The sequence below is a fragment of the Drosophila guanche genome, unplaced genomic scaffold (assembly GCF_900245975.1).
Source record: "Drosophila guanche unplaced genomic scaffold, DGUA_6, whole genome shotgun sequence".
NCBI classification, from domain to species: domain Eukaryota; kingdom Metazoa; phylum Arthropoda; class Insecta; order Diptera; family Drosophilidae; genus Drosophila; species Drosophila guanche.
In genome coordinates, this window is record NW_022995761.1 from 157,808 (window position 1) to 181,853 (window position 24,046).

The 24,046-nt window shown below is 42.1% G+C and overlaps 3 protein-coding genes across 4 annotated transcripts in view; 2 read left to right on the forward strand and 1 right to left on the reverse strand.

Moving 5' to 3' along the window:
• Positions 1–24,046, forward strand: part of LOC117590864 (protein sprint) — a 131,305-nt gene that overhangs the window by 7,670 nt on the left and 99,589 nt on the right. For both annotated transcript variants that reach the window (XM_034283879.1, XM_034283882.1), the window contains exons 2-3: positions 642–1,173; positions 4,516–5,096. In XM_034283879.1, coding sequence (XP_034139770.1) covers positions 1,144–1,173; positions 4,516–5,096 — 611 coding nt within the window. In that variant the 5' untranslated portion in view covers positions 642–1,143. The remainder of the gene's footprint in view (positions 1–641; positions 1,174–4,515; positions 5,097–24,046) is intronic.
• LOC117590870 lies at positions 16,286–18,125 on the reverse strand. Its single transcript, XM_034283893.1, has 3 exons — positions 17,706–18,125; positions 16,713–17,402; positions 16,286–16,650 (listed from the first exon to the last, which is right to left on the reverse strand). Exons 1-3 carry the CDS (start codon positions 18,023–18,025, stop codon positions 16,476–16,478), a joined length of 1,185 nt encoding a protein of 394 aa, XP_034139784.1. The 5' UTR covers positions 18,026–18,125; the 3' UTR covers positions 16,286–16,475.
• On the forward strand, positions 20,454–21,756 carry LOC117590874. The gene is made up of 2 exons (XM_034283896.1): positions 20,454–20,596; positions 20,807–21,756. Exon 2 carries the CDS (start codon positions 20,829–20,831, stop codon positions 21,393–21,395), a length of 567 nt encoding a protein of 188 aa, XP_034139787.1. The 5' UTR covers positions 20,454–20,596; positions 20,807–20,828; the 3' UTR covers positions 21,396–21,756.

Genomic DNA, 24,046 nt, shown 5'->3' on the forward strand with positions numbered 1-24,046 from the left:
ACTGCAACCTCAAAATGGGACTCTCTCACTGTGTCGCCCAGATATAACCCCCACAAAAAATGCATCTAGTTCACATGGTTGACAGGATACATTAAATTTATATTTACAACAGAAATTTTCCTGTAAATATGCAAAAAATATCACGGTTTAAGCGGATTAATTCGCTCGACTTGTCACTCTTAAAAAGCATGTTCTTTAATTTGTAAAATTGTATCGTCAGTGTCACACAATTTGCAATATATCACTGGACGCATTATACTCTGGGGAATTCTTGATTATATACATACAGAAAGGGTGCGAAATTTTTGGAAGAAAATTAAATGCTTAAAAGTCCAATGGCTGGCTCTTACCAGAATGTACCTTTTTACCTCAGGCTTTACTTTATATTATTCGTGAAGCGCGTTTCTCGAAGGTTTATTTCGAGCTTGGGATTGATTTAATAAATTTGTGAGATTTTCTCAGCCTACGAGATTCTGTCTCGAAGACACGCAAAATCCTTTCCTCAAGCTGAAATGATGAAGTCACACGTTGAGGGTTTCCATGCCTTTGCCTTATTTTTAAACGCCTTTTGCTGCCCACTTTTTTTGTCATTTGCATCGCCAAAAACCTATCACTCTTTCACAATTTGTCTCAACCCACAGAGTATGAGATCACGTACCACGTACTAGCACAATCCTCATCCTTGGATCTGGCGGGCCTGTACGGTCGGAACCACCACCTGTCGCATGAGCAAATCGTGAACGTTAATTAAATGTCAACAGATCCAGCGACAAAGGAGCCAGCGCAGAAGGGGTCTTTGGAGAACGGGGTCGGATAAGCCAAATGAATTGGAATTGAAATTGAGAATCCGTCTTCAAAGCGTCTCGCAACAACATTGCGAAGTTGTGGGCAAAATATATGCATGATTGTCGAATAAATCAAAAGATTGAAGAAAGCGAAGCAGCGAGAGGGAAGTCACAAAGAGAAGCACAGAAGCATCGAGAATATTACAAGAAGCAGCAAGACAACGACTAAAGGACAATAACAACTCATCAAAGAGAAGACAATCAGAGAGAGACGAGAAAAGAAGAGCTCACCAGAACTAACCAGAAGGAAAAAGATCAATTGAAAGTAACAACAAGAAGGTGAAAAAGCTGCTGGAAAATGGTTAACGCTGTGATGGATGCCATTGCGGTAAGTAAAATGATAAATAAAGCATAAGAAAGTGATAGGAGGGTTAATAAAAAAGCGGGAGTGAGATGATGGAAACATAAACAGTAAAAGTCGGTCAGTCGCTTCGCTTGTTAGATTTAGTTTAAGATATTTAATTTTTTGTTTGTTCTGTTATATTCTACGATTTGTTTCATGAGATCTAAATTGAAATTTCCTGGAAGTTCTCCCTGTCTCTCCTGCCCAGTTCTTATTTGCTAATAATCCCACTTCCTCTCTATATGTCTTTCAATTCCTTTCTATCTCTATCTCTGAACCCCTTCCTCCGCATATAATCCCCACTAGGATTTATTGCCAATTGAAGTTTTGTTTGCACTTCAAACACAAGAAACTCTGCGGTTGAGTTTCCATTTATTTTCAATTTTTTTACCCCCTGCTTTTTGGGGTACCCTATTAAAGAAGGTTACACTCTTTTTTGATGAGCTATAGAAATGTTTCTAAAAGATTATCACCCGTTCAACGGTGAATTCATTCACGACTAAGTCACCCATTGAACTCCCTTTTTCCTTTGTCCTGTTGTGAAAACTGCGGAAATGTTACAGCTCAACAAAAAATTCAACTGCCATTTAGGGCATTCGATGATTCGGCCATTACTTCTTGCCTTGTTTCGTTCCGTTTGGGTTTTGCTTGCTTTGCCCACATTTTCAATTTGAATCTGTTTGCTGTGGCAATTGCTCAATTGGCTGGCGGCCTGTCCATGGCTCCGTCTCCCCTGTCTGACCGTCTGTCTTTCTGCCTGTCTGTCTGTCGCTCCAGCTGTGTGTCTGTAGCATTATTACATGCTAATCCATATGTTTAAGTTTGTATTTTTTTCTTCTCGATTTTTCTCTTGTTTTGGCAAAAATACAAATTCCATTGAGGCGTATACGTGATGCGGATTCGATTAGGAGATAAGGATGGGTTACATTTAAGAAGTAATTTTGATGTAGTATGTGCATATCTGTAGATGCAAAACCATTTGCTTACAGAAGCTCTGAACTTACAGCATAAAAAATGTACATTTTACATACAAAAATAACGAGAAGGGACGTGTGAGACGCTTCTTACGCGTCACAACTTTTATACCAGGCACTCAGTACTACATCTGCACCTTAACTGTTATTTGTTATTCAAATTTTAAAGAGGGACGGCAGAGGCAAGGGCCGAGTGAAGCAGAAGCAGATTGTGAATGAGAGAATGTGAAAAGAACAACATAAGCTGCGGGACAGGGTGGGTTTAGCCACTGCAAATTAATTTCTTCATTCTCGCTATAATAATGGTCCAATCGGTCCCAATTTGGTGATCTGATAGATATGGCCATTCCCTACAGAATGGGGTTTTTAGTTTACTTGTATCTTCAAAACTGTAGGCTTATGATTTTTTCGCCCTTTTGCGGAGGTGGAAAGGGGCGGGGCTAATTTTTTAAATACACTGGTTTCAGTGTGAGCATACAGCAGTCTGGAGCCAAAATTGTTTGGCTCTAGCTCTTATAGTCTCTGAGAACTAGCCGACAAAGAAGACCGACAGACGGACAGACAGACATGGCTCTATCAACTCGGCTATTGATGCTGATCAAGAATATATATACTTTATGGGGTCGGAAACGTTTCCTTCTGTGCGTTACATACAACCGTTATTCACACAAATACAATATACCCTATTTACTCTTCGGGTACCGGGTATAAAAAAAAATAATTTAATATGTTTGAATTTCTTAAAAACTTTTTGATTTTGTAACACAATTGAGTTACGCCCCTAAATGCGTTTAGTGTATTTAGAAAAATATAAACGATCCGTAAACCAAAAAAAAGCAATGTCAAAAACTACAGAATAAAATACTTTCAACCATTCAGGGCATCAGCTGTAAAAGAGTTAGAACGCTAACAGCTCAGTTTAGCAGCCCAGTTACAGCACACTAGTACCACTTACCGACAATTGACTTAACTTTACGCTCTATCCAGGCTCCAGGCAACAGCAAATCAGCTAATTTTCAATCAACAATTGTGGCATTCAAATGGAAGCCACATTTCATTTCATTTGCAAAAATCCCTAATTACCATACGCTTTTTTGCCTTATTCCACACAGTTTTCAGTCTTCCCAGACACCCATTTTTCCACTTCACTTTTCGTCCAGCATTTGCATACAGTTTGCCAATTTGTGCGCCGCATGACAACTAAGAATACAAAGAAAACAAAAAAAACTGTAGAGATATTTATAAATACACAAAAATAATACACAACAAACGAAAGAAAAGGAACTGCAAACGAAGTGGAGATCAAATTAGCACAGAGCGTGGGAGCCGGTTTGCAGTGTTTTTGCTGTGTCTGTGTCTGTTGCTGCTTTTTGACACTTGGTTTGGGACATGGGCTAACCATTTTGCATATAAGCAGGGAGTCCAAGAGGAGAGGCAGGCCACAAACCCGTTATTATTGCATTAGCCAAGACAGTGGCGCGCGTAATTATTGGAGCTCGCCACAGCCGCAGAGCGACAGCCAGAGCCAGAGCCAAGGCCTGCAACTCAGCCACCGCCGGAAGTTAAGACCAGTTGTGGCAGGTACACCGGCACCCCACCAAACACCCAACACCCAAACTCCAATGCAATGCATGCCCCACCATCACCATCACCACAACCACCACCACCACCGCTAGCCGAATGTATGTGTAACGGAAATTCCTCCGCAAAGAGACACGACAAGTCAAAACACAACACCGAAGGCTAAGTCCAAGTGGACTATCTCTGGGCCATGATTTTGCAAAACAAACAATATCAAAATCAAAATCAAATGATTCCCATGAGCTGTCGCCACTTGAGACATCCGTTTATTAACCCAGAATCGAGTTGGAGATTTGCATGCCACTGCAGACAAGAGAGAGAAATAGGCTGACAGAAAGCCAACTAGAACTTTATTACCAATCAATTGCATTGATTGGTCTGATTGACAATCAAATCGCTGGTAATTTTCATTGCATTGCGAGTGACTAAATTCTTGACTCTGCTTTGCAGTTTTATTGAACAGTAAATAAAGTAGAGATAGAAATCGCCAAGGCATCGCGAATCGAAATGGAATGTGAGGTATACCCATCTAGAGATGCACAAGAAAACAAATTACTAAAAAGGTTCTGCTCTCGTTGCTTCATTATTTTTTCATTCTCACTTTCTTTATTTATGCTCTTAAGTCTTTTTCTTATATTTCCGTGATTTCACTCGTTGCTTCCCTTCTTCTCCATCTCGCTGATGCTATTTTTTCTGGGTGTTCTGGTCGAGAGTTCTTTTCGTGAGAATAAAATTGCTGTGTGTGTTAAATGCTATTTATTTGTTATTTCAGCTGCTCAGCTCATTGGCCAGCGATCTGGATGTAATGCTGAACGAGCTTCGCTCAGCGCCAAGTCATGCAACAGCGAATCAGCAGCAGCTGCAGCAAACACAGCCACATCCACATCAGCATCAGCACCAGCAACATCAGCCACAGCAGCAGCTTCAATCGAGGCAACTGATGCAACCGCTGCACCACTGGCAAAGCATTAACAATAATAATGTGCCACACCCACTGAAGACAAACCGATCCCCAACAATATCCACACAAAATTGCCTGCCAAACAATCGTCGACGTGTTGCACCCAAGCCCTTGCCACGGCCACCGCGTCGCTCACGACCAGCCATTGCTAATGCGGCAAGGGAGGCTGACGATGCCGCGGAGGATACGGATGACAGCGATTTGGCCAATATGACAGCACCGTTGAGCGCCAGTGCGGCGGCCACACGGGTAATGGGCCTCTCGCCAGAGGTGAAGAAGGTGCAACGGCTGCCGCTCTGGTCTCATCCTCATCCTCACGTTCATCCGCTAACGCCTCCATCAATGCAGCCGCGTCCGCAGCGTCGACCCAGTCAGCGCCATCATCATCAGGGGTAAGTCACCATTCCATCCTCCCCATTGTTCTTCTTCATAAGAAAAAGGAAGAGAGGCAAATTCTTGCGTAACCTCTACAGGTGGCAATGGTCTGTAAAAAGTTTATGATCCGCTGAGCGCTTCATGGGAATGGGCGGGTTGTCACTGCCACTGGTACTCGCACGCATGGTTGACAGCACCAGAAAGCATCAGAATCACGGCCAAAAGATTAACCGTGGAGAGCCTCAATGCAGTGGGCAACTGTGTTCGCCATTTTGCTGGGAATTCCAGTAGAAAAATTTGATCAGTAAATTTTTATATTTCAAGCTCGATCAGAATGCACTTTAAGACCGCAAGCCTGGTGAATTTTTTACATTTTTGTAAAGATTCAAAACCATCAAACATAGAAATGTTTAAGAGATAGGAATGGGATCACCAGTGATTTGACTTTCCGGCAGTCATAATGAATCGAGCGATGGCTAACATTTAAGCATTCAAAATTGAATGCTGAAACTCTTGCAGAAAACCATTTGACAAGGGTCTCCTCTGGCCAAACTTTAGCTCGAATGAGGCATGAAAATTGCAAGCTTAACCTTTTCATTAGCCATGGACCCACACACCCAGCATCAGAAACAGAAACAGAACGAGAAGCAGAAGGAGGCACTCCCAGTCAACTACAGCCAGTTTATCTGGCAGTTAAGTTATGGCAAGCAGACCGTTGACAACCAGCCAAAAACCGAGCAGTGGCCGGTCGCAGGAGGGTGGAGGGGGTTCAAATAAAATTCGTAACATGGATTTGTGTGTTTGCTGGATGTATTTAGATATATTTTTGTAATTCCATAAAAGCGCAATATGTTTAGCATATAAATTATAAGGCCGACACCGCCACCGACTCTATCACTGTGGGTCGTGCGGGTTGGGATGTAGGCGTCAAGACTTTCCTAGTTATTGGCCAAAGGAGAAAAACTGAAACTGAAACTGAAACCCCCCCCCCCCCCCCCCCCCCCCGGAACACCCCTCAGCCAAAATGAAGTGTTATATTTTATGTGGCAATCCGGAGACGGCAGAAACAAAAGCCGACAAATGTCCGGAGATGACAGAAACCAAAGACAAATACAATGCTCCATAAACTTGAGTAAATATGAATATGTCTGCCAGAAAAAAGGGGACAAAAAAACCCCCGTCCAGCGACTTATAGAGAGGGTTGAAGGGTTTCTTTCTTTGCCGACAGCCGGAACCAGCCCCATCCCCCGGCTCTGCTCCATTCCGGAATGGGACTGCGAATGGTAACTGCCTTCTGGTAACTGGTACAAAGGGTTAGGGTTGTGTGTGACTTTTGTGTGTGTGTTTAGCTATTTATTAAATTTGTTTACCACCCAAAACACACAAACACACACACATCCACACAAGTAGCGAACGGCGAATGGAATGGGCATTGGCTTTGGGTTTTTAGGAAAATGTCTATGGATGAGGTTACAAGGAGCCACGAACATGAGCTGCGTAACTAATTTGCTTAAAGTGTACGATGCCTCATCAACATCAGTTACAATGACTACAACGACGACAGGCAGCAGCACAGTGGTATGCAAATATAGAATTAAAAGTTGAAACGTGAAAAAAAACCCCATGTAGGAGTGACAAAAAAAAAACAGTGACGTTATTATTCCAAGAAATATTCTGTAACAAGATTAAATTTGAACACCAATTTGAATGACAGCAGTTTTCTGTTTAATATTTAATTTTAGTATTTTGATCATTTCAAAAAGAATTATTTTAATGACAAATGTAATTCAAATCTTTTTTGAACAGAGTCATTTTCAACGAGAGGTGAATTTTGTATGTACACCTGCCAAAAATTATCTTCTAATTTTCACACAGTTTTAGCTAAAATTGACAGAAATAGTAAGCATAACTGAGATACAACAATAACAATAATAGTAAAGAAAATAAATATATTTTTATTTCATAATTTTTATAACAAAAATTAGAATTCTGATTAAAGATCCCCAACAGTGAAATTGCCGCTATCAATCAACCCTTTGAATTCAAATATATGATATAGACATATCTCAAATTCGTTTCATCAAATGCCAAGAATTTTTTTATTATATTTTTCAACATCTTTCGTAGCACTGTTTCTGCCACTGGTACCACAAAAAGTTTTTGCGTGCTTTCAAAGTGTTTTTGTTCCGGCCCCAAGCTTGCCCTTGCCCGACTCTCGACTCTGAAAATTGATGATGTCTAGGACCAGGCCCCATATCTTCCACCCAGCCATCATCATCTGCTATCACCACCACCATCATCATCCACATCATGGGCTTGATGATTGTCAAAAAGTTTATGCAATTTGAGAGCATTTTAAGTTTCTGACGCAGTCAACGATGCGTTGCCAAAAAGAAGGAGACACAAATGGTTGGCTCTTTCTGTGGTTTCGACCTTCTCGTCCTGGCGCAAAGCTGCGACAGGTGTTTGCTTTATTAACTGTAGACATCCCACCCTCCACCCCTTCCTCAATTATAAGAAGCTCTTCTAATGCGGCTGACATGTAAACAGATTAACATAATTAATTTATTTGGCTCCCGCCGCGCTAATGTCATCGCTGCTAATCTACAATAGAAATTTGTGTGTGTGCTCCTTTATCAAGTGGGAGAAACAGTTGTGAACAACAATCGGAATGTGCAGCGACATCAGCATATTTGGCTCCAATTTTAGCTACAAATTTTATAATAAGTTCAGTAAAACATCCAACTACTGCTGGTCGTTCAAACCATATAAACAGCTCTCTCTCTCTGGACAGTTCATACTCCCATGCTGATGGCTAAGAGGTCTTTATTTGTGGGGAAACTTTTACAGAAATGTATCCCATGGATTGAGATTGACCTGGAGATGGAGATCAATGAATGGCTCCTCATTAATATGTTTTGTGGGGGCTTTGTCATCTCTCTTTTCTCGACACCAATCGATTGCGAGGTGAAGTGATTGATCTTTTATTTTCTTTTTTTTGTGTGATCATTTCTCTCGCTGTTGCTCTTCGCGAACAAGCCCAATGATAGACAGAGCAACGAAAGAGATCTCTTTTGTGGGTATTTCAATCATATTTAGCATACAACTGTCTGTCTATCTATCTGTCTGTCAGAGTTAGTGAGTGAGCAAATGTTCTGTGCCCAAAGGCCACGTAATGAAGTGAATTCGCGGCATCACACAAGTCACATTTCAATGCCAGCGACGTTGGACGTCAATTGAAATATCGAATTTCGTCATTATGCTACGTACTCTCGTACTCGTGTACGACTGTCCAGTGTCCAAGGTGGACCCACTCATTAGCCAAGTTCTCACTTATTCATCGCACATTTGCCACAAACTCTGAGGGCTAACGGACGGAGAGGCTCTAAATTTCCCCAGACAATACAATGACCAAAGACATAAAAAGCAGAAAAAAGCAGAAACACAGAAGAGAACCCAAAGAAAGTCTGAAAGAGAAAGCACTAAAGAAAAGTGTAAAACATTAAAAGAACAACAGGGGAACAAAAAAGAAAGAAAAGCAAAGGAAAGGCAGGTGCCCCGAAGCTGTAGATGCCCTTTCGAGAAATCCCTTATAATAAATTTAGATATTTTAAAATGAAAAATCTTTAGCATGGAAACATTTGAGACTGTAAAACTGTCACACGTAAGGCTCCATCTCTGTAATACCCGACGGAAGGGCATTGCAAGTCAAAAGAAAAAGAAATATGCAAAATTGAATGGAGAAGAAGAGCCAAGGAAAAGTGGAGCTGTAGATGGTGCGGGGGACAGGGGGATGGTAGCTGGAGGAAGCAAATTTTCAGTGACGTAAATTGCATATTAAATTTTACATTTTTCATATTTATGCAGCCGCCAAGGCAGTCATAAAGTGAAAGTGACTCGTTGGTCGTTGGGGGCGTTTTTTGGAGTCCACGAGGACCACCTCGAGTAGAGCGCAGCAGGAGTGTAAGGACAAACAACATTTCAATTTAGGAAAATATTCATTATGCTCAAGTGGAACGCTGGCAAAGTGGGAGACAGAGACCAGGAGGACTCACGCTAAACGGAAGCGGAAACGTGCCACAGCAGGCAAAAGGTGACCCCGCCACCGTTCCTTATTCCCTTACCCTCTCCCTGAGATTGGCCATTGTCAGGCGGGGCCTTCTTCATTGTCGATGTCGCCTGCCTTGTGCATTGTGAAAACTTTCCATAAAGTTATGAAAAGTCATTCAAGTGCAGAGGGGAAGGACTGTCTGCCACCTCGCGCAGCACCAGAGCCGGCAGCCCATCGACTTGGCGACTTTTTGAGCACTTTGTGCTCATTTTCCCCCTCCAACTAGAAGGCGGGAAAAACTCCAAGCTAAACAATAAAGCCATCAAAAACGTGCAGTGACGACAAGGATAGTGTTGTTGGATGTTGGTTTTTTGTGTGTGCGTTGTTTCTAAGGATCTGCCTGTACTCCTGTGCTTCTTTTGCTGCTGTCTCCTCCATCAACATTGTCATCTAAGCTGCAATGACAAGTTGTTTCAAGTGCCTTCCCTTCCCCAGGTATCCAGGGCATACTCAATCGATTGGTCACTCAAAAACAAATACATTTCCTGTTCCTTCAGGCTGCAGTTTGATAAATATTCCATCTACGGACACACATTTTTTACTTGCCAGGGTTCATTTTTTGCAACAAATCTGGTGATTGCTGCATTAACTAGATAATAAATCTTTTGGCAATAAAATCTATTAACAATTATGAATTTTGTGCAAAATGAAAATAAAAATAAGATATTATTATTTTAACATTTTTTTAAATAATGCCAGATGTCAGTCAAAATATCATTATACCAACCGGAGGCAGTTCAAGCTACTGTGACTGCCTAATGGATAGCAACAGCAAAGTGTGTCTACACCTAGAGAAACAAAATATCTGCTATGGTATTATTTACTCTTAGATATGTATACAAATGTGTGCCAATGTAAATATTTACTGCGGCGGAAAGCATGGAAATTATCTCAAAGTAACTCAAAACTCTTCTTCATTTTATTTATTATGAAATGTTTTTCAAGTACAAAGCTAAAATAAACGTCAATATTTATTTCTGCCATGTTTGGCATCTAAAACCCGAATATTTTATTTAAAGATTTGTTTTGTAGACTCAAGAAGTGCCGAGGTGCAGTGCCGTGAAAATGGACCGGTTTCTTTCATTGTCTTCTTCATTTCCAGATTCTGGGCTTCATTTTGAGGCAACTAAAAATAAAAACCTTGAGACATGCATCGGTAGCAGTATTTTTTGTACATTGCAAATCAAAAAGGACATCCAATATTCGTTTTGGGAGAATTTTTGTCTGTTGCTTACTCCACGTGGTCTCCACTTCTTACTTCCTTGATCTCTCTCTCTCTATTTTTCTCGCTCAGACTTCTGTCACATTTTGGCTGCTTTTGTCTGCTTGGTTTTTCGAAGCTTAAGTGGAGCTTTCGGCATTACGTTCGACTCCTTGGCAGCTGCGTTTCCTTTAAGCTCATTAACTTGCCGTGCAGCACCTTCATGTTGCATGCGCCGTGCCAACACCTGCTGCATGGTCCGACTGGATGGCCCGAGACTTTGATGTCATTGCCAGGACGTCTGGCAATCGTGGCACTCCACATCTACTCCCAAACCCACTCCCATTCAATGCGTTCATGCGTGCCACGCTCCTCGCCGTTTTCTCATTCCACGGCCAGCAGTAAATAATTGTTGGCCAAAAGGTTGTTGAAACATTTAATAAAACCAATATAAATCATAGCAAACACTTAGCCTGACAACAACCACAACGAAACCAAAGGGAGGAGGCGGCAGACGGCAGTCGCCTGTCGGCAGCCATAGCCAGCCAGCAGTCAGAGCCGAGGACATGTGGCATGGGGCAATGGCAACAAAGCGGAACTAAAATTCCAAAACGTTGCCCATTTCTGGCCGCAAAAACTTCAACCAATGCGAACAGGAAAATTCCGTAGCAACCTACGGGACGCCGGGAGGCACTCCCTCCGTTCGTCCATCCAATGACACAAGCGTATGAGGCAAAGAGGGCAGGCAAAAGGGGAATGGAATGGTGGGGGCCACAGGGAAAGAGATCTCTCTGCATTGCTACGCGTGAAAGCACCTTTAGCCGACACTCTCGCTCTCTCGCTCTCTGTGTGTGCGTCTGCATACGCAGACACCGCACTGTGGTCGAGAGCTCCATGAAAACAGCAAAAACGAGAAGGGACGTGTGAGACGCTTCTTACGCGCCACAACTTTTATACCCGGCACTCAGTACTACATCTGCACCTAAGCGGTGTTTTGTCAAACTTTAAATTTTTTCTTCATCTGTCATCTACATCTACAACACTTCTCACACCAACACGCTCCTTTAGCTCGCCGCCCTTCCCTAGACCCACACACTGCAAAGGCAGAGGCAGCGCCCGCACACAAAAAAAAAACACAAATTTAAGCTGCGGGACGGGATGGGTCTGCAGAGGCAAAGGCAGAGGGACGGCAGAGGCAGAGGCCGAGTGAAGCAGAAGCAGAGTGTGAATGAGATAATGTGAAAAGAACAACAAAAGCTGTGGGACAGGATGGGTTTAGCCACTGCAATTTAATTTCATCATTCTCGCTATGATAATGATCCAATCGGATCCCATTTGGTGATCTGATAGATATGTCCATTCCATACGGAATGGGGTTTTTAGTTTTCTTTTATCTTCAAAATTGTAGATTTGGGAAGTTTTCGCCCTTTTGCGGGGGCGGAAGGGGGAGTGGCTCATTTTTTAAATACACTTTTAACAGTGTGAGTAGTCTTGATGCAACATTTGGTGGCTCTAGTTTTTATAGTCTCTGAGATCCAGGCGCTCAACAAGACGGACGTACAGACGGACAGACGGACGGACAGACAGACATGGCTCAATCGACTCGGATATTGATGCTGATCAAGAATATATATCCTTTATGGGGTCGGAAACGATTCCTTCTGTGTGTTACATACATTCACTTTGTGCACAAATACAATATACCCTATTTACACTTCGAGTACCGGGTATAAAAATGTAACGAGGATGCGAGTACCGTTCAGGGATCCTACTACTCTTCCCGACATGATTTTTCCTCAAGGAGCCAAACCCACTTTCGAAGGTAGCCGTTTTTTCACATAACTTAGGACACTTAAAATAAAACCCGATTTTAAAAATTCTTCAGAAAAGAGTTTTGCCATAGAAAAACAAAAATTGTTAAGAGACCATAATTCATTAGGCAATTTTAATGCCCGAAATCTATCAGAAAAGGTCGGGTTGGTTCCTTGAGGAAAAAAAACTTCGATTTTGTCGAGTAGTGGTATGGATCTCTGCAACATCAAGAACATAAAATATATCGCAAAAACTCAATTAAATTATGCAACAAAAATAAAATTTCCGTCAAAGTGTCCTCAGATTTGGGCATCGTAAATTCTTCTTGCTTGCTGAAGGGGCCATAGCTGTCTCTTTCCCAGTTTTTCTATATTCATAATTGTCTGCAAATTCCCTTGCTAAGCGTTAGCTGAGGAATATTTACTTCAAATATATGTAAAAAAATGTGACTTAAAACATGATGATTTTTGGTCCTAGGTTTCCGGTTTTAAGTTTGCTTTTCGGTTGCTTCTTTCTCTCATTATTTGTATCATACATATTCTGAAAGTTCTTTAAAGAATTACTTTAGCTTGGAGTTATTCGCTTATCAAAAATTAAGACAGCGAAAAGAGATGGGAAAACGGGAAAAACCTCATTGATTCCGTTTCCTCCCAATTTCTTTTATCAGTATACTAAAATTTAGATACAGATTTTCTTAAAACAATTGCATTATTTTTTTCCCCTATTATGATACCCTCTGCAAGGGAATACTCGAGTGTGGACCACTAGTGGCACTGTGCCTGGGGCAGGCTTTTGTCGCCTTTCTACATAGTTTCATGTCCGTGTTCGTGTGTCCCGTGTCAGTGTCGGAATCGTCAGCAGCAGCAGCTTCCCCATGGCAACATATAGCAGGAGAAGCTGCAGCACCAACAAAAATGCGCAAAAAATTAATTGCTCCGCATAAATCAAAAGACTTTGCTACCCGGACAACGTCCCCATTTTGCCACCACTCACACACACACACAGATACCATGCACATGCATGAACTTCCCCACCTAAAAAACCATCCTCGGTCCTTCTTTGTGGCTTCTTCTCGGTGGCACTTGTTACTATTTCAGCAGCGGTAGAGAAGAAGGCAGGCAGATATTAACATGCAATTTGAAGCTTCATTGTTTCTGTTTCTTTTGCGTTTAGGCATCAAGGCCACATTTGGTTGGTTCGCGTACCCCCAGACGCTCGATGGAGGTGCTTCATAGAGAACAACAGCTGTTCTCCCCATTCCCCCACGATGGCCGGAAGTTTTTGGCATCGAAACAGAGGAGAGACGCAGAGCCATAAACAAGATGTTCCCCCATCCAACAGACATATGCGAGTATTTCTCATGGAATCCACCCACCCGATTCCGCATCGACAGCAACATCATTATCATCATCATCATTAATGACAATCGCTTAAAGAGATGCCTGATGAATGTGTTTTTTATGACTGCCGAGAGAGCGCATCCTACAGCGCAATTAAAAGAGGCGCAACCAAGCGCCGTTGCCGCACTTCAATTGAAATTAAATGTTGAGACATAAATTAATTCAATTTAAAGTTCACCAAAAGACTTAAACCTAACATTTTGACTGTCCTTGGCAGGTTTTGATGGATGATCAAACGGAATTGTTTCCCATTTTGCAGCATTTTGCCGAAGAAACGTTTTGCTTCTGTCTATTCATTTCCATATGGATTGACAACAAAATATTGAATCAGTGTGCATAAGATCAACATACATTTCGGCATTTATTGTGATTGAAATGGAGCATCATTCAGCTTCATGGGTCTTTATTTTAATTTCAAAACGAAAAGTATCTCCTATACAGATTTATCGTTTCGATTTATTTTAGACGAATATTAGGAGCAGACAGACAGCGATCTTCCACAATTTTGTCAGTTCTTCCCATTAGATATGGCAAAAACCAAGAGAGACTAAGTTGAGTCTCAACATAACTAGTAATATTCTAATGGTGAATTCTCTATTCTCTCTGTCAACAGTCAATTAAAGATGTCTTCGCACCTGCACACTTTCCACACACATTCCCATGCCACAAATATGTACAATGTCTTCCCTCCAAATTGTCGAATCATTTCTTGCTCCTCATAAACTGTAACTTTTTATGCGTATCATAATTTTTCCAGCGTTTCGCCCCAAGCATTTGGCCAAGGCCGTTAACAGTTGGCTTCTCTGATTGCTGTTTTGTGCTGTGTTCGGGACACTAAATAATAGTCCAAACAAAAGTCAGAGTTGGAATCAGAGTCAGAGATTGAGACAGAGTCTGAGAGCATATCACGCATACGTCAGAGGGTGCCGCTGTGGCAGTCATAAAAATTAACTATGCATAAAATACATAGGAAAACGCGACTAGCCAGGCCAAAAACCAGGCCAGAGTGACACCGAGGAGTTCATAAATAATGCTCTAGCGATTTATCAGCCATAGACAGTTGCATTCGCAGTTGCAGTCATCGACATCAAAAACCCAAACGCAAAACGCAAAACCAAAACCGAGATACAAACAAACAAAACGCCCAAATGCGGCGACTATTCAAATGCAATTAGGCAATAGTTGTAAAGCCTAGTCGAAAAAAGAAACAAAAAATACAAATAGAACGAGAAGGGACGTGTGAGACGCTTCTTACGCGTCACAACTTTTATACCCGGCACTCAGTACTACATCTGTACCTTAGCGGTTATATGTCAAATTTTACATATTTTCCTCATCTGTCATCTACATCTACAACACTTCTCACAACAACACGCTCATTTAGCTCGCTTCCCTTCCCTAGACCCACACACTGCAGACTCGCGGCAGAGGCAGAGGCAGCGCCCGCACACAAAAAAAAAACACAAATTTAAGCTGCGAGACGGGATGGGTCTGCAGAGGCAAAGGTATAGGGACGGCAGAGGCAGAGGCCGAGTGAAGCAGAAGCAGAGTGTGAATGAGATAATGTGAAAAGAACAACAAAAGCTGTGGGACAGGATGGAAATTAATTTCTTCATTGTGGCTATAATAATGATCCAATCAGATCCCAATTTGGTGATCTGATAGATATGGTCATTCCCTACGCAATGGCGTTTTTAGTTTTCTTTTATCATAAAAGTTGTAGATTTGGGAGGTTTTCGCCCTTTTGCGGGGGCGGAAGGGGGAGTGGCTCATTTTTTAAATACACTTGTAACAGTGTGAGCATACAGTAGTCTGGATGCAAAATTTGGTGGCTCTAGTTTTTATAGTCTCTGAGATCCAGGCGCTCAACAAGACGGACGTACAGACGGACGGACAGACAGACATGGCTCAATCGACTCGGCTATTGATGCTGATCAAGAATATATATACTTTATGGGGTCGGAAACGTTTCCTTCTGTGCGTTAATACATTTACTTCGTGCACAAATACAATATACCCTATTTACTCTGCGAGTACCGGGTATAAAAAACAAAAGGGGACAAATTCCAGACCGAACTGGTCCGAGTTTTTGTTAGGTTTTTTGTTGCGTTTCATTTTCGTTACGGTCTGACTCCGTGCCTGTGTCTATGTCTGGGCCTGACCCGGCACACGACCTGTCTGTTTGTTTAGCCCCGTTAAGCCTCACACTAATTACACTTGCGCTTTTTACAAATCCACAAACACATTGATGCCAGGGCTTGGGCCTGGTGGCCGCTGGTGGACCCCACCAGCCTGGCCACTAAAAAAACAGAAACCAGTAACATATTTTAATTTTCATGGTCAAAATGTCAAGTCGAAACGGGAATGAGAATGAATGACCACAAAAACCAGACCAGAATGCTGCCCTAAATGAGAGTTAGGACTCTCACTCTCAATATCGCTCGATTTTTGTACGAAATATGCAAATGCCTGGCTGTCTGTGGCACGCAAATCTCGATTTAATTTCCGGCTTTTAAGGTAAAATTAAAAATTCGGACACTCAAAATAGTTGTGGCACACAAAGCTGCCTCATTAGCCAGGTGGCAGCCCCTCAAAAAAGGTTGCTCATGCTAATGGAAGTTCCCCTAAAGATACTCAGCAGCTCTGCATATTTCGATTTTTCCATTGAACATTTTATTAATTTTTACTAGATTTTGATCACTATTTAGAACCAGGAATGATCGAATCTCACAGAATCTCACAACTTGTTAGAGTGTCTTCCTTGTTATAGCCAACTTTGAGGTTATAACAACTGCACGTGACGCACTCGCTGCCTATGCTGGCAGTGTCGTGTGTGTCGTGTATCAGTGCTGTGATTGATCTTGTGGGTATTTTAATAGCGCGTGAGTTCCCTCAAGCGCTTACTGATTGCATTGTCCAGCTCCTGGACAGCCGCTAGATCGAGTTCCTGCAGCAAAGACAACATGGCTGATAGAATATTATTGTGCACGGGGTTTTCACGAAGCATTCTGCGCCCACCCAATGGATAGTTCATCAAGTATTGCACGCTGTGGAGAGATAGGGAGTTAGTCATTCAGATATCTTCGGTCAAAAAGGGACACTGGCTTACTAATCGCTTTCATCTGTCTGCCATTGTGGTGGTTTCCCTGTGGCACTGGCGACAGTCCTCTGTCCACGTCGCTGACAGTGACGTTGCGAATAATCCGGCACCGTCTCCAGTTGTCCATTGCCATTCGGGCGATACCCCAACGGATGTTGCATCTGGCTGCGCATCTGGCTGCGCATCTGAAACTGTAGTTGCATCTGCTGCTCCTGCTGATCCAGAGATAGACCGCTGAAGCCCCACTCTTGGCAATCTGAGAAGGCTTGACGAAAGTCCAAAGACTGAAAGCTGTAATCGCGTGCTGGGCCTATATCACAATAATCCTCTCGGGATACGCTTCTGCCAGCGTAAGAGTCAGACGGAGAGCGACTACGGGATTTCTCAAGTCGAGATCCCTGCAAGGGAGTCCCTGGTAGTGATAGTTCCGGCTCCTTGTGTCCGGCTGCTGCGAATGGCGTGCGAGGACGCGGTGACACCTGCACCAACTGTTCCTCCATCTGAGGACTCAAGCTGCGTTGCGTCTGTTGAGCTGACTGGGCCTGTGGATTAACGGGATTCAAAGGTTCTTCAGCATATTCGTCACACATGTCAGGAAGATCGCTGTTACACAATGCATTTGTAATCTCCTCCTGAGTTACATCAATGCGATCAATTTTCGTAAGCGTAGGCAGTGAGCGCAGCAGTATGCCGCGGTACCTGCGAAGAGAGACAACTCGTTAGGGGAAACAGCTCCTTGAGGGAAAATGCCACTTGTTAAGGGAAGGAAGAATTCGTTAAAGGAATGTTGAATTAAGACGTGTCGTTAAGGGAAGATAATTCGTTAAAGAACACTGCTTAAGGAAGACCACTCGTTGTGAGAAGGTAAATCGTAAAGGTCAGTTAGGCTACTCGTTAAGGAATGCCACTATTCATTGAGACCACTCTTTAAAAAGTATATGCCACTCGTTAAGGAAAGACCACTCGTTAGAGCGACCTCGCTACCTGGTGTACAGTACTTACCCTGGACCAGCACGCTCCACACAGGGGTTAGCCTCCAAGGCCAGAACCTTTAGGTCCAGCAGGTTCTTCAGATGCTCCACTTCATTGATGTCCTCTATCTTATTTGCACGCAGATATAGCTGCTTCAGCTTGGGGCAGGCAGCGAATACCTCCAACGATGTGATCCCATTAACTGAGAGTGAAGCTATCTCCAATTTGGACATGCGCTGGATTACCGACACATCCGTCAAGTCACAATTGACAAAATTAATGTTCACAACACGCTCCAGAGCAGAGGTCTTAGCCTTGTCCAAAACCATCTCCTCCCGTAGCACCCTCATATTTCAATTCTTTATATGAATGAATCGCAACAAAAAGTTTCCGATTTAAAATTATTTTGTTTTCCCAAACTGGGAGTCAATGGTGACGGAATGACTAAGATACAATTATTTCTAAAGCATAGAGAAATGTCAAATACTGAAGGCACACTAGATCTATCCAAAAAGTATATGCCAAGTGATTTTGCTGCTACAGGCTCCAAGTTGATTCGGTGTACAATGGAGACAGCACACCTTCATGGATAGTGTGTAATTTCAGCATTATACGTGTGCACTCGTTTCCTTTGGCCCCAGAGAAAACATTACATTTTCAGGACCAAAAAACCCAGCAGCCATCTATCTGAGACTTTATGACTCTCTCTCACTATCCCTACCCCTCTTCATCTCGCTGTAAATGGAATGCAGAGGACTCTGCTGGACCGGTACTCTGACTCTTGCTCCACCTTTGGTCCACTAGATTATTTATTTATAGAAAAAGTTGGCAGGGCGCGAGGCCGTGAGGTCCCTTTGCTGCTTGGCCGCCCCTTCATTGTGTGACAAATGAATTTGGGTCAAAAGTTGTGCAAATTAAAAAAAGAACCGAGTAGTGTGGAGAAGAACAAACCAACGAACAAAGAAAGTATCCTTGTGATGGCTCCTTCATGTGGGGATATGTCAAAGTTCCTTCAAACACGACCGAAAGATTCGTCGCGCCTTTGACCCTTGCCTGAATGACATTCAACTGGTCGAACAAATTGCAGTTTTATTTCCATTCACGTAGCTCCCCAACCCCAAACACACATACCACACACACCGCTCACACATGTGGAATGTTTGGGGATCTGGGCGGGGTTGAGCCTTCCCGAAAAATGTTACAAAAGATTTACGCCTCTGCAGGAAACCATCTCACCCCGCCCCTGCCACACTTCCCATTTCGTGGGCAATACCATTATTTTTTTCAGTTTTCTGGTTTGAGTAATGGATTAGATTTTTACTCACTGGTTTTTTGGGGCTGCTGGTGGGGTTGGGGCGCTTACAACACACCACCCAAAACCCCTGCACGAAAAAAGGACACGAAGTTTTAAGCACTTTCTAACCCGCAAGAGAGTGCACTCATCTTTAACGGTCCAAAAGGCTTTAAATAACTTGAGATAGAAAGCGAGATAAATCTTTGAAAATGAGATACATACATATGTATAACGAATTATCATAAAAAGTGGTACGATACTACAGGACGTGTTTCCACAGCTTTAATCCAAAACTGTAAACCACCGACAAAGTATTCCTTGCGGTATTTAATCTGTTGCTTGGCTAAGGAACTCACTGCCCATGATGCCTGATATGTTCTTGAATTTTATTCGGGACTATAACAGATACCAAACTCGTCCTGCCATGCCATTGTAATTAAAGCAGCCACCTTGGAAATTAAATGATATTTATACCCGGTACTCGAAGAATAAATAGGGTATATTGTAATTGTGCACAAAGTGAATGTATGTAACGCACGAAAGGAAATGTTTCCGACCCCATAAAGTATGTATATTCTTGATCAGCATCAATAGCCGAGTCGATTGAGCCATTTCTGTCTGTCCGTCCGTGTGTCCGTCTGTCCGTCCGTCTTGTTGAAAGCCTGGATCTCAGAGACCATAAAAGCTAGAGGCACCAAATGTTGCATCCAGACTTCTCTATGCTCGCACTGTTAAAAGTGTATTTAAAAAATGAGAACCCTTCCGCTCCCGCAAAAGGTCGAAAACCTCCCAAATCTAAAATTTTAAAGATAAAATATCTATCAGATCACCAAATTGGGATCCGATTGAACCATTATTATAGCCAGAATGAAGAAATTAAAATGCAGTGGCTAAACCCACCCCGTCCCGCAGCTTTTATTTGTTTTTTTTTTCGAATTCTCTCATTCAAACTCTGTTTCTGCTGTGTGCGGCCACTGCCTTCGCCGCGAGTCTGCAGTGTGTGGGTCTAGGGAAGGGGGTCTAGCTAAAGGAGCGTGTTGGTGTGAGAAGTGTTGTAGATGTAGAAGAAGATGTAGATGTAGGAAAAATGTAAAATTTGACAAATAACCGCTAAGGTACAAATGTAGTACTGAGTGCCGGGTATAAAAGCTGTGACGCGTAAGAAGCGTCTCACACGTCCCTTCTCGTTTTATGTATTTTTGTACATGTTTTGGAATCTTCTATCACTATTATAATATTAATAGCCTTTTGCACAATATGAATTACATTTCGTGTTATCGGTAGAGATGATTTATTGTAACAAAACTCAGAGATTGAGCAAATTCCATTTGGTTGAGGATGTCGATTAAGTAGCTAACAATTAACTACCCTCTAGTTCCTAAATTGGTGGATATTCGCTTTCAGTACGACTAAATTTGTGAAAAACAACTAAAAACAAGGCGAAACACTTTTGTGTTTTTTTTTTAACAAAGCAGCTTCTGATTTAGCTGTGTTTGTGGCTTAGAGTTTATTCAGATAAATTCTCTCCTTTATTAGCTTATATAATTTTTACTCCTTCGCTTGTTCCAAAAGCATCGTTTTGCTCTCTCTTCTTGTTTTTTTTTATAGTATTCATCAACGATAGATGGTAAGTGTTCAGAGAAATAAAGAGCGGACAGTTCTTTACAGTTTTATTCCAAAGAAACGTTTCGCTTTCTTTTCTCTACGAACTCTTATTCGTTGTATTCTGTTTGGATTGCACTTGCGTAAAATTTCCAAGGTTTATCACCTTCACATGTTAAAAATTCATTTCATTTTACCTTGAACTAATTAATTTCATTGATGTTGTATTGGTTAGTTTTTTGTTTGTTTGGTTGAAGATGTTTAAAAGTGTGGTGGACCGTGTTGCTGCCGTCTCAATGACAGTCTACCTCACCAATTATTTTGGTGTCTGGGGCAGTGCAGAGGACTCCGAACGGCTTCTCAAGTCCATGAGTGAGTCAGTCGGTTCTATGATCAAGTGGATGGCCTCAGAGGACGATCCCAACTTGAATGCTGCTGACGTCTACAATCGGGGCGTCAAAAAAAGCTTCCTGTTCATTATTCAGCTACCCGAGCACATAGCGAGTACCTACACTAGTGTGACCAATGAGACCAAGCAGATCAATCTAGAGATGTCCAAACTCTTCCGCAACTTGTCGCAGCCCCAAGAGTTCTCTCGATATTTGGACATGTTGGAGGGGCGTCTGCTTACCTCAAAGTCGCTAACATCAATCAAGGAAGCTGAACAGATGCAGCGTCTGGCACAAGAGGAACAGGCCCTCAAGGAGCAAGCCCTGACCGAGGCCGAAGAGAAGAAATCAAGTTTGATGAATCTATCCAATTGGAGTAGGTGGCAATTTTGGAAGAATCAAATGGGCGCTTCCCTTATGCAAAAATCCAAATAATGGATAAAATTCCCAGCTACGGACACAAATACCTGACGGAAAAAAAAATCACCTGACTAACGAAAAATCACTTGACTCTTAGCCAAATCACCGATTGAACCAAATCCCTGACTTTAAAAGATTTTATTCCTGACATAACAAATATTCCTGTTCAAGAAAAGTTTTTCGACTGCAGTTGCAGTCCACCCCCAGCACCATGGGTCGACAACAAATTGCTAAATTTATTGCATAATTCTAAAAACAATAAGGCTTAAAATTGTACAACAAAATAATCCCCAAAATTCCCAATGAAATCTAAAATTCGAAAACAAAAATCTTTTAATAATTTTGTAACAAAATAATTCGATTCATTAAACTATTTTTTCGGCTGTAACTCTCTGTCTGCTGGCCTGTTCCTTTTTTCATTCTTTCCCAGACACACGGCAAACAGCGTCGTCAACAGTCAACAGTCTATTAAAATGCAAGTCGAGCCGCCCGCCAGTCGCATCTGCAGTTAAAGCCAAGCCGTGCGAAAAGGATGTCCCATACCCATAGCCATACCCATCCCTCCCGTATCAAAACCGAAACGAATCCAATCCCATTCCAGTAGCGAATTCTTGGGCTTGTACTGCCTGTGTGGGCGAGGGTGGAGAGGGCCTGGGCTAAACATGCGTTTTAAGTGACCCTTGCGGGGTCATAAACATTTTCAGGGGCTTCTTGCCTTTTACCTTACGCACTTCTTGGCCATTTCTTTTTTCCACAGGATACTCGTTTCAGTAGAAGGGTAGTAGAAGTATGCTCTTCAAAGCATTTGCCTACTTTATCAATAAGAAATTTAATTAAAAGTAGTTTATCTGTAGAAATCTGTCTTGAATCTAATGATATGAATCTGATGATTACGATTTAGCTATTACGTTAAAAAATGTAAAAAACAACAGAAAATCAAATAATAGCATAAGAAGCGACCTAAAGACCTTAGTGCTCCAGCTAAAATAATATAGTAAAGTACAGGGCATCCTCACGTCTTAATCCTCGACTTGTATCACTTTTTCTTGCTGTTTTATTCTCTCGGGATTTTTCTGTCTATTGTTCTTCGCTCAGAACTACGTTTAGACGGGTGTTACGTGGTTTTTCCGTTGGTTTTTGTCGATTGATTTTGATCCGCTTTTATTGTTGAATGATAAACAGCAGTTGCAGGCAATTTAGAGGCGCAGGGCCATAAAAACGTTGAACCTCAGGTACGGGGGAGGATACGAACTGCTTCAAGTGGAAAGTATGTAAATTGAGAGAGTGTTTTAATGCCCACCAGTTGATTTTAATTCAAACCATTCTAAAGACGGCAAAACTACTTCTGATTCCGTTGAGTCTTGTTTACCCAATTAATGAATATCTTAATTGAAGATTTACTAAAGACACAAGAAACGAATTTATTTAGATTTTTTCCGTTTTTAAAAGAAACAATTTGATTTTGATATCTTAATATTTTCCAAAAGTTAAGCATAAACTGCAAAGCATATAGATCCCATTGATGGCTGCATTCATAGAATTGAAAAGTTCCTTCCGTAAAATAAAACTGAATTCTCTAACACATTTTGGTGCTCCAAGTCCTAGGGTTTTTGTTGTTATCATTCCTTAACTTCTCGCCCAAAATACCCATTAAATATTTTTGGTATCTCTAGATCCCTGTCAATTCTTTTCGGGTTGGCCTTTTCCAATATTTCTTTCGATTTGTGCCTTAAAACATTTGCCCCTTTTCCATACAGAATGATTTTTCACTTTTCTCTGTGTGTGTCCAACAAACATAATCCGCGTTGTATCTATTTACATATTTATCTACATTTTGCGTGGGATTTATTTATACATATGTATGTGTGTGCATGTGACTCCTGATAAAAGGATACCCGTGGAAGCAGGAGAACTACGTGCCGCATCTTTTGGCTGACTCTTTAAACGCTTATTCCCTTAGATTTATAGTCAAAGATTTTATTTATATCACCTCCTACTTTCTTGTACCATTTTTCATGCGGTTTAGCATACAAAGTGCTGAATGGAGAGGGGAGGTGGTCTGGGAGGTGATCCCAGACCGCAGACCCGGACTCCAAGCTCTTTTAAACGTTGCATAAAATCAATTTCCCAGCAAAACTTCAAGTCGCTTGGTTTTGATGATGAGGTTAAAGTGTTGCAAGTTTATGTTGAATGGCTATGGAAATGACAGTCACAGCTGGCGCCCCCAAAGAATGTGCGTGGAAAGGAAAGGAGAGAGCCCCATCTCTCTTGCCAAGAGGGTGGTGTTGGCGTCGGCTTCGACGTCAGCGGTAGCGGTGGCACATTTGGCGCCCAGTCGAGCCATGTCTTGCATATTTAAGTTGGGCCAAAAGGCAGCCCTGTCCCAGTCCCTGTCCCTGTCCTCCCATTCCATTGTCTTGTGGCTCAAACCCCCTGCCATGTTCATGGAGTTTCCGTTTTAGTTGTTTTCCTTGTTACCTGAGGAGTACTGGGGATAGCACTGGGTATATGGGTATCCTGCCATCTGGGTATCCTTCCTTCATTAGCAGTCCTGACCCCACTTGGGCGCTGCCCTCCTCCCCTTCCTATTCCTCTCTTGTTTGAATCTATATTTTCACATTGCATTCATTTCCGTTCACTTTCAATTCACTTCCTGTCTGTCTTTG

What these genes read in the sequence shown, in the direction of transcription:
- LOC117590870 (XM_034283893.1), bottom strand. Translation starts at nt 18,025, where the DNA reads ATGAGGGTGCTACGGGAGGAGATGGTTTTGGACAAGGCTAAGACCTCT. An exon ending in GTGGAGCGTGCTGGTCCAGG is followed by an intron (nt 17,403 to 17,705) that starts GTAAGTACTGTA and finishes CTCTCTTCGCAG; the next exon opens with GTACCGCGGCATACTGCTGC. An exon ending in CAGACAGATGAAAGCGATTA is followed by an intron (nt 16,651 to 16,712) that starts GTAAGCCAGTGT and finishes ATCTCTCCACAG; the next exon opens with CGTGCAATACTTGATGAACT.
- LOC117590874 (XM_034283896.1), top strand. Translation starts at nt 20,829, where the DNA reads ATGTTTAAAAGTGTGGTGGACCGTGTTGCTGCCGTCTCAATGACAGTC.